Source organism: Monodelphis domestica, chromosome 1, assembly GCF_027887165.1.
Source record: "Monodelphis domestica isolate mMonDom1 chromosome 1, mMonDom1.pri, whole genome shotgun sequence".
In the NCBI taxonomy this organism is placed as follows: Eukaryota; Metazoa; Chordata; class Mammalia; order Didelphimorphia; family Didelphidae; genus Monodelphis; species Monodelphis domestica.
In genome coordinates, this window is record NC_077227.1 from 477,974,927 (window position 1) to 477,985,160 (window position 10,234).

Genomic DNA, 10,234 nt, shown 5'->3' on the forward strand with positions numbered 1-10,234 from the left:
GGGTCAGGCCTAGAAGACTGGGGAGGATTTTGGAGAGCCAAAGGGCGCGAGGTCCCCAACATTTCTAAAGCATGTTCAGGTTTACCAGTGTTTTACACCACACAGTCTCATTTGTTCTTGCTGGGTCCCTTTGGTCTATTAGCTGTCCTTATATCACTTCTTGGCTTCCCTTTCAACCTGGGGTCTCAGAGGCTGCTTCTGATGCCAGTAAAAGTACATGGGGGGAGCTCCAGATGGGGTGTAGATACTGCCCCATCTTAGCTCTTATTCTGACTGGGAGGCTGAAGACCTTCCCTTCCTTTGCACACCTTGCTTCCCACTCTGATGCTTCCCTGCCTCAGTTCCAAGGAATTCCTGGGGTCTTAGTCACAGAGTCTGTCCCACACACACTTTCCCTTCAGGAGCTGGTCAGGTGGGGAGCAGGGAGGCAGACAAATGTGGCCCAAGGAGGCCTCTCCTCTGGGAACCCCGTGTCTAGGGAACCAGGCCTCTCAGGAACTGGGACAGGGCATTTTGTAAGGCTGGGGAAAGCAATTTTTTTAAACCAGCCTCTTCCAATTAATCGGGGAATTAAATGTGGGTTTGTTTTATTTCGGTGGAGTGACACATCCTTGCTCCAGTGGTAACCAGGACCCCTCAGATACTTCTCAGGGACTTGTGAGTTCCTCCAACCTCCACTTCCAGGGGCCTCCATGCAGATACAAGTGGAGGTCCCCAGCTTTCATGTCCAGGAGGTCATGCAACCATCTGCCCACTTCCTCCTAGGTTCCACCATCCCATCCCTTGACTGCATTTTCAGCAGCAGGTCTGAGTGTGAGAATGGAGACTGAGGGTGTGTAAGAGGATGGAGTGTGTGAATGTGGGAGGGAAGTGAGGAGGAGAGGGCTGCAGAGCCGGCCTAAGTGCCAGTTTGCCCTCTAGGCTGGGTGGGTGCCCTTTCCCGTGCCCACATTCCAGGCGCCCCAGCTCACCTTGCCCTGACTCCCCACAGGGCCCCACTGTGCTGGTTCAGGGGCTTGGGCCCTTCCCCTCTCTCCCCTAGATAAGGCAGCTTCCTTTCCTCCCTCTTCCCACCCCCATCCCCATCCTTGTCCCCCACTTAAAAAGCCCTGTGGGGCTGGGCCCTGAGGAACTGATGACCTTTTCACTGCAACTTTTGTGTTCTCTGTAAGCTTGTTTGTCTAGTTGGCACCCTGCTCTTAGGCTCCTTGTGGCCTTTTCAAACCGCTGGGACCAGGGGGCGGGTGTCTTCAAAAGCCTTTCAAAAGGATCCCGTCCTAGGAGGGAAAAAGTTTTACAAGCTCCCATTGAAAAATGGTTACTTTGAAGTGATGTTGCATTTTCTCCCCTTTGAAGCATACAATTAAAGGGGGGCGGGAGTGAAAGGCAAAGAGCTGGCCTTCCCTTCAGGCTGTGAGGGCTGGCTGCAATGGCAGTGAGAAAGGGGAAGAAGCAGGTCCTAACGGGGAGCAGCCTTAGCCAGGCCAGAGCCAGAGCCCTAAGGAGAGGAGGCTGGGAAAGAGAGGAGGAAGAGGAGAAGAGATGGGGCAAAGGAGAGGGGCCAGGAAAAGGGACCCCAAAAGTAAGAGAGAACTGGACCGGGGAGGGGAGGGACCGAGCAGGGAGCTGGGAAGAGCCCCATCCCGGCAGGCAGGGTTAGAAAAGGATTGGAACCTCCCACGTTGCAGGCTTTTCCTGGGGGGGTGGGGAGGAATCCCAGATGGAGGCACAGGGGAAGCCCTGTGAAGTAGCTTCCCTCCTTTCAGATTAGAAATCGCCGGGACAGACCGAAGAGAATGGGGAGCCCCCGTGTTAAGAGAGGAACATACCAAGCATTCCTGGAAGCTCTAAGGCCCAGAACACAGGCACTCATTCAGGGCAGGGGGTGAAAACCGTCACTTCCAGAAAGAGCCGGGCCCCAAAAGCATCCCAGGAAAGGTTAACTCTTCAGGCTCTGGCTCTGCTCACTGTCATTGTTCTAAAGCCCTGCCGCCTGCAGGAGGCCCAGACAGGAGGTTGGGCCCTGGGTCTGATTCCCATGGCTGCCTGCCTCTCTCCATTCCCATGGGATGGTTCTGGACTGGAAACCTGGTGCTTCAGGACTCGAATCTGGAAGCTGTGCTGGTCTCCTCCACTGGCATCACAGGTTCTACCCTGGCGTCTCCTGCCTTCACCCAGCCCAGTGACTAGCTCTCCTGTGGCTTGCCCCACTCTTAGGTTTATGGTTTAGGACTAGACCCGCTAAAGGGGAAAGGGAAAGATTTTGTGAGCTGCAGGGAGTCAGTGCTCCGTCTGTCCTCGTTGAAAGAAACTTCCCCAGACGTGGCAGGCCCAACCTGGGGGTCTTTGCCTTTCTTTCCTGCTTTGGTAACCAATAGCCAAGTCTAATTCGCCTCTTTTATGTCGTGGACACCAGTGACATTCTGGTGAAGCCTTTGGGGCCCTTCTTAGGACAAGTTTGTAATGACATCAAATACGGAGGATTACACAGGAAACCTACCATATTGATGTTGGTATCAACAGATTTCTGTCATGGCCCAGCTAGTCCGTCTCAGGTTAAGAAGCTGGAAGATTGTGGCCTCAGCCGGGCCTGAATTCCCATGGGCTACCCACATTCCCAGAGAAAGGCTAAATTGTGTATTTTGATCATGGTCTTTGCTCATTTTCTTCTAACTTTCCTTCTAAGTGGCTTTGAGAGGCGGGATATCTAAGGGGGACATCCTGCCGGCACTTCCCATAACTACCTTGACCGCTTGCATTCTCTAAAGGGATTCACCATGGAGCACTTACAATCAGATTAAAACTGAACCAGGCACCTGTGTTTATGACGGTCTAATCATAGTAACACAAGGCTACGAGGGGGCTGCCTGAAGAGAAAGGGAACCAATAACAAAGATGAGCAAATATTAGCGCATCTAGGCCTGGAAGTATTAACATTATAAAAGCATAATGTGAGTTCACATATGCAGGCTAAATAGATATCTGGAGTGAAGAATAAGAGCATTAGTAACCATATGAATACCATGGCTCAAAGAGGATGAGAGGAGCCGGCAGAGCATTATTGTGCTCATGCTGGAAGGGAGATGATCTAGTCCAACAACACGATTTTACAGAGGAGGAAACTGAGGCCTAGAGAGATGAAGTCATTTCCCCGTTGTAACACTGGTAGTGAGCCTCAGAGGAGGGATTTGAACCCAAACCCTCTGAAATCCACAGTGTGTCCTTTCCATTGTCCCAGCATCTGGCTGTTAGAGATGCTCTTCCCCACTGAGGCTCTCTCCCCTCTCATTCAGTTCAATTGTACAATTATCAAGTGCTGAAATAGCCTTCTAACTGGCCTCTGTGCCTCTTGTCCCTGACGACCCCCATTCTTCCTCCCCATAGCTGTCACAGTGATTTTCCTCAAGCATAGGCCCAACCGAGTCACTCCTCTACTCCACTGGCTTCCTCTAGAATCAAATGCAAAAGCTTTTTCTTCATCATCTAAAGTTTGCCCCAGCCTGGCTCCTTCCTATCTTTCTGTTTTTTCCCCCACATGACTCCCCTCCACATAAATTGCAGTGGAGCCCTTCTCGATATTCCTTCTTTCATGGTGCACCTTCTCTTGTCTCTGTCTTTGTCTTTGATCTGACTGTCTCCCTGTTCCTCTCCCTCCCTTCCCGTCATCTCTGGCTTCCTTTGAGGCTCGGGTCAAATACTGCTTTCACAAGAGGTACTTCTTATTCTCCTAGCTGGATGACCCTGGCCAAGTCACTTAACCCCCATTACTTAGCCTCTACTGCTCTTCTGCCTCAGAACCAGTACACAGTAGTGATTCTAAAGAGAGAAAGAAAGGGTTAAAAAAGAGGAGCTTACACATCCACAAATAGGATGGGACAGGCAAAATACTGAGGCCTTTCCCAGTCCCCCAGCGGCTAGTCTTTCCCTCTAAATTCACCTATCTGCGCTCTGCTTGTCTGTAGCTATCTCCTCACATAGTGGACATTCATCAAGGGCAGGCACGGGTTTCTTGATATCTCCAGCCCCTAACCCAGCGCCTGCGGAACTACAAGGCCTCAGCGAATGTTCCATTGATGACTCTAGGAAAGATGAGAGAATAAAAGCAGTTAGACAGAATGCCCTGGGAAGATTTGACGAGGGAGAGGAGTCCGGACGCTTTCCTGGAGGAGTTGGTACCTGAGCAGAGCCTTGAAGAAAAAAGTTTTCAATAGGCAGAGACGAGGAGGGAGCATAGTTAGATGGGACAGCAGCCTGCATAAATGTCCAGAAATGGAAGAGCACCCAGAACAGCCAAGTAGATGAGTTTGTCCAAGGCAAGAGAGTAAAACCAGGCTGGAAATGTACAGCCAACTCTGGGGGCAAAGGAGAGCCTTAAATGCCAGACGTGGGACTTTATATTTAATCCTTCAGGTAATAGAGGGAAACGGTGTTGTTTGAGTAAGAGAATCATCTCATCTGCCATGCATGCATTAGGAGGATGATTTTGGGAACATACATGTAAAAATAGAGTAGAAAAGGAGGGGAGCAACTGGAGGTAACAGTAATAGTAAGGAGTAAGTAATGGAGGAGTTGAGGATGGAGCCATTGGGATGTGAGTCGTTTCCTAGGTATGTTTATTTTTTGTATTGTTTTCACAGGCTGCCCAAAGAGCCCTGAAGAGGAATGGGAGCTGTACCCCAAGGCAGAGTCTCCAGCCTTATCAGAAACCAAGCAATTCCCGGGCTGTGCCTATAACCCCAACTGCCGATGGCTGGGAGACTCAGACCTCAATGCAGGTTCCCTCACCCTGAAAAATGGCACCACCCTGCAGATCAGAACCATCCCTCTTGGTGTGCTGGAGAAAACAAACCTGTCCCATTTCTACTGCTGCACCCAGTGTGGCAAAGTGTTCTGGGAAGGGTCCCACTTTGGGCGGGTGGTCTCTCAGTTCCAGGAGATCTTAGAAGGCTCAGAGCCACAGTCACAGAGTTTCTACGAACTGAACTGAGCTGGGCTGGGCTGGAAGGCCCCACTGTGGCTTCCTTCCCTGGTGGGAGCCAGCCACCAACTACAAATGTGGCCTTTTAATTCTCCCGATGAAGGAGACAGGTGACCCCCAGGCAGAGGGAACTGCATCCTGTCCTATCCTGTCCTGTCCTTTCCTATCACTGTCTGCTCCTGGGTTCAAGGTGGGATATTTGGTTTGCTACTTACCGTGATGTTTGGCTTGAGAATACTTGTCGTGTGTGGCACATGCTGGGAAAAAGACACCCCTGAAGAGGGGACTATTTCTATGAAACACTTATTCTATTAAAAAAAAGAATATTAACAAGGACCCTTGTAATATTTTCCCAAAGGGGCTTTTTAAATCCAAGTTTATGTTACATTGTCATCTCTCCAGAATAATCTCCTCTGAGTGGAGGGGAATGGGTGAATGGTGTGGTCTAGGGTTAGAACTCCATCCCTTTGCCCTAGGACAGAACCCTGCATCCATCTTTCTTAGTCTCCAGCCTTCAGTTTGGGTTTACTCATCTGGAGACAGATTTCTCCATCCAGGAAAGCTGTAGGAAGATCTTTCCTTGAGCATAATCAAGGTATTCTCAAAGAGAAAGAAAGGAGTGGAGATTACAGGCAGAACAGAAGAGAGAAAGATGAGGAAATAGTTGGAAAAGGACAATTTAAGAGAGGATCTGTGGATAATATATGTATAACCTAAATCAGATTGTTCACCAGCTCTAGCGGGGGGAGGAGAAGGAGGGGGGAAGACAATTTTAATCATATTATGTTGGAAAACTTATGTGGAAATTTTTATTACATGTAATTGATCAAATAAAATCTTTATAATTTAGGGACGAGAGAGAAAGAGACAGAGAGACAGAGGGAAGATCTGTGGAGCAACTAGGTAGCACAGTACATAGAGCACAAGACCTAGAGTCTGGAGGATCTATTAAAATATGGCCTCAGATACTTCCTAGCTATATAACCCTGGGCAAGTCACTTAATCCCAATTGCTTAGCCCTTGCCACTCTTCTGTCCTAGAATTGATACTAAGACAGAAAGTAAGGGTTTATTAAGAAAGATAATAAAATATACCTGGTAAGTAGTTATCCAGCCTTTACCTAAAGGTCTCTTGGGAAAGGGAACCCACCTATTGCATAACTGGATAAATTATTTGGAAATTTCTCCTAACAAAAAAATTTAAATCTGACTCTCTACAACTACCATCTGTTATTTCTGGTTCTGGCCTCTGGGGTCAAAGGGGACAAATCTAATTCTTCTCCCACCAAAGCACTCTTTAGATACTTGAGGACAACTTTCATCTCCCCTCATCAGTATTTTCTTCTCCAGACTGAACATTGGCAAGAACTCCAGGCCTTTTCCTCATGCTGGTAATCTTCCTTTGTACAGTCTCTAGCTTACTGATGACCTTCCTAAAATGTGGCATCCAGAATTAAAGCTTCTGTGGTCTAGCCAGGCCCAAATGCAATGGAACCATCACGTCCCTTCTCCTAAATACCTTGCTCTCTCCATGATGACCATCATCCTTGTCTCAGTTCTTTCCCTCACCTCTTTCTAGCATTTGATAATATTCACTTACTCCCCCCAAGTCCCGTCTTGATACTCTTGGACTCTGTAGACTCCATGACATTCATCCCTCTTCATTCCCCTAACTCTCTGAAACAGCCTAGCAATCACTGGGACCAAATAAGATATCCCTAAGGCACGTAGCATAGGGCTTGGCACATGGCAGCCACTTAAGAATTGCTTGTTCCCTTCTTCTCCGATCCTTCGATGACTTCTTCAGTTTACTTTTTTTTTTAACCCTTACCTTCTATCTTGGAATAGGCAGAAGAATGGTAAGGGCTAGGCAATGGGGGTCAAGTGACTTGGCCAGGGTTACACAGCTGAGAAGTGTCTGAGGCCAGATTTGAACCTAGAACTGCCCATCTCTGGGCCTGGCTCTCAGTCCACCGAGCCACCCAGCTGCCCCTTTTAGTTCACTTTTTATAGCCTCAGCAAACACCATTTTTTGGGTATAGACCATCGATGTACCATTGACCTCAGCCAGTGTTTCCTGCTGCCAGCAGAACGGTTCTACCTGGATATTCCCTCATCACCCAGGCTCTGGCAGCCCCACTCTGGGCCTCATTGTCCCCCTCTCTAAAATGACCAGATAACATCTGCGCCTCTTCCCAACTTTGAACAGACATCCAAAAGCAAACTCACTCCCTCCCCCCAAGTAGAATGTCTCACGGACTCGCCAGCTCTCGGGAAAACATCTATGGAGGGCTGTCCTGGTAATGTGTGACCTTAGCACCCCAGGCCGGCCAGCCCACCAGATTCCCTGCTCCAGAGGAACACTGGGGCTCTGTGGCAAAACTGGCAAGTTGTCTTGTTTATCTAAAGCCCAGATCTCGTAGGCATCAAAGGCCCGGAACTTGTGACACAGGATTCAAAACCTCTGGGAACAGACGGCACCGTCGCTGTCACCGTCTCTTTGGTCACCCTCTCCCAGACCTCAGAGCTCCCTTGTCCCCACCATTACTCACTCCCAGCCCCAGAAACCCAGCCTGCTTGGCACATTCTGCCACATCTGTAAGGGAGCCGATTCAGCCCCTCTCCTCTCCTTAGAGCCACAAGAAGGACGGCGGCCCCACTGGTACGCGGGCAGCCTACCTGAGAGGTCAGGCCACCCTTGGCTCAGCTTCCATCCCAGAGAGCAAGGCGGCCAGTAATTGACTACCTCTAATGACCACTTGGATTAGCCAGGAGAGGTAGGAGAGCACCATATGTTTCTCTGGCTCTGGGTCATCACCCCATCGGGTCCATTTGTTTCCTCTCCCTCTGGGGAGAAGCCGAGACCAGACTGCTGTCTCCAAACTTTATTGCTGTGGGTGATCACCTGTCTCTGGGTCACAGGGAAACACTCAGCCATTTGCCAAGGAGGGCCGTGTGGAGGGAGACTGTCATTGCAGGATGGGGGGAGGGAGCAAAAGGGAAACGTGCTTTGTATGAACCCTTTGATGCTCCTGGTGAATGGAGATCGCATAAGTTCCGGGGGGGCAAAGAAGGGAGCCAAAGCGGTGGGCAGGGTCAGCAGTCGGTCTGTGGTGGAAGGGAGGGCTGAGTTTGCCTCGTGGCAGGGTTAGGGATCGCCCTCTGTGGCCACTTTAGGGCTCAGTCACAGACACGAAGCTCCAACAGCAAAGGGACTGGCTCATTCAAACTCGGTATCCCCTGTGTTCACTCCGGCCACATGTTAGGTGCCTGGGTTTGCCAGTGAAGCTACAAAGACAGATGGAGCAGTCCCTTAGCTCCAGGGGTCTTAAGTCTATCCAGGATGGTAACATGGAGTAGGTGAATATATATCCACAGATGTGAAAGAGGGAAGAGGGGAGACGCTAGCAAAGGGGGGGGGGGGGGACCGGGCAAGTGCCTGCCGAACTGAACTTTGAAAGGAACTAGAAATTCCAAGAGTTTCCAAGAGATTCTAATTCAATTCCACAAACATTTATTAAGTGCCTGCTATGTGCCAGGCACTGTGCTAAGTGCTGGGAATACAAAAAGAGGCAAAAGGAACTCACAATCTAATGGGGGAGATCACATGTGAACAAATAGATGCGAGCTCTCCATGGGGAGAAGTAATAAATGATTAAAAGAGGGAAGGCCCTGGAATGAAGAAGGGTTAGGGAGGCTTCCCATAGAAGGTAAGATTTTATTACTATTTTTTGTTCTCATCTGCATTCTTACTCCAACAGCTCTTTCTCTGGAGGTGGATACCATTTTTTTCTAAGTCCCTCAGAATCGTCCAGGATTGTTATATTGCTGTTAGAAGTAAAGTCTGTCACATTTGATCATCCCGCAATGTTTCCGTTACTGTGTACAGTGTTTTCCTGGTTCTGCTTATTTCACTCCACATCAGTTCATGGAGGTCTTTCCAGCTCTTTCTGAAATCATCCTGTTCACCATTCCTTATAACACAATAGTATTCCATCACCATCCTATCCCACAATTTGTTCAGCCATTCCCCAGTTGAGGGACATCTCTTTAGTTTCCAATTCTTTGTCCAGAAGGTAAGATTTTAATTGGGACCTAAAGGAGCCAGAGAGCTCAGTCACCAGAGTGAAGGAGGGAGGAATGGGAGACAGCCAGAAAAAATATCCAGAGCCAAGAGGAAGAGTGTCTTGCTCATGAAACAACCAAGAGATGAAGCAGGGGCCTAGGGGATTGACCGTCTCTGCAAGGAGCATGCAGAGGGTCCTGTGTAAGAAACAGCAGGATGACCAGTGCAGCAGGAAGTGTATGAGGAGGCTGGGAAGGTAGAGGAAAGCCAGGCGGTTAAAGCCTCTAAAATCAATAGGAAATTTGTATTTGATCCTGGAGGTAAGGGAAGCTGCTGGAATTAGCTGAATAGGAAAGTAAGATGGTCAGATCTAGGCTTTAGGAAAATCACCTTGACCCCTCTGTGGAGATGGATTAAAGGAGACTTGGGGCAGGGAAAGCTGCCTCAGCCCAGGGAAAGAGAGGATGAGGGCCTGAACTAGGGTGGTGGACTTGGAGACCCGACATAAAGGGAATGTAGAGGAAGAATTGAAAAGACCTGGAGTGACAACTGGCAGAGGAAACCGCTGGAGCTGGAGAAAAACCAGCTCAATTTCTCAAACCATTGTCAAAGAATAGACCCTCACCTGCATTTGCTTTTTTTTTTTAATCAGTCATTTTAAAGGAAGGAAGGAAGGAAGGAAGGAAGGAAGAAAGAAAGAAAGAAAGAAAGAAAGAAAGAAAGAAAGAAAGAAAGAAAGAAAGAAAGAAAGAAAGAAAGAAAGAAAGAAAGAAAGAAAGAAAGAAAGAAAGAAAGAAAGAAAGAAAGAAAGAAAGAAAGAAAGAAAGAAAGAAAGAAAGAAAGAAAGAAAGAAAGAAAGAAAGAAAGAAAGAAAGAAAGAAAGAAAGAAAGAAAGAAAGAAAGAAGGAAAGAAAGAAGGAAAGAAAGAAGGAAGGAAAGAAGGAAGGAAAGAAGGAAGGAAAGAAAGAAGGAAGGAAAGAAAGAAGGAAAGAAAGAAGGAAGGAAAGAAGGAAGGAAAGAAGGAAGGAAGGAAAGAAGGAAGGAAAGAAAGAAGGAAGGAAAGAAAGAAGGAAAGAAAGAAGGAAGGAAAGAAGGAAAGAAAGAAGGAAGGAAAGAAAGAAGGAAAGAAGGAAAGAAAGAGAAAGAAAGAAAGAGAAAAGTCTTGGCAACTGATGGAATAGGAAGGATGAG

At 48.3% G+C, this 10,234-nt stretch overlaps 1 protein-coding gene across 11 annotated transcripts in view; it reads left to right on the forward strand.

Moving 5' to 3' along the window:
- The window catches only part of EXD3 (exonuclease 3'-5' domain containing 3), a 490,105-nt gene extending 484,797 nt beyond the window's left edge, over positions 1-5,308 (forward strand). For all 11 annotated transcript variants that reach the window (XM_056812745.1, XM_056812746.1, XM_056812748.1 and 8 more), the window contains one exon: positions 4,638-5,308. In XM_056812745.1, the coding sequence (XP_056668723.1) occupies positions 4,638-4,987 (350 nt within the window). In that variant the 3' untranslated portion in view covers positions 4,988-5,308. The remainder of the gene's footprint in view (positions 1-4,637) is intronic.
- The last annotated feature ends 4,926 nt before the right edge of the window (positions 5,309-10,234 follow it).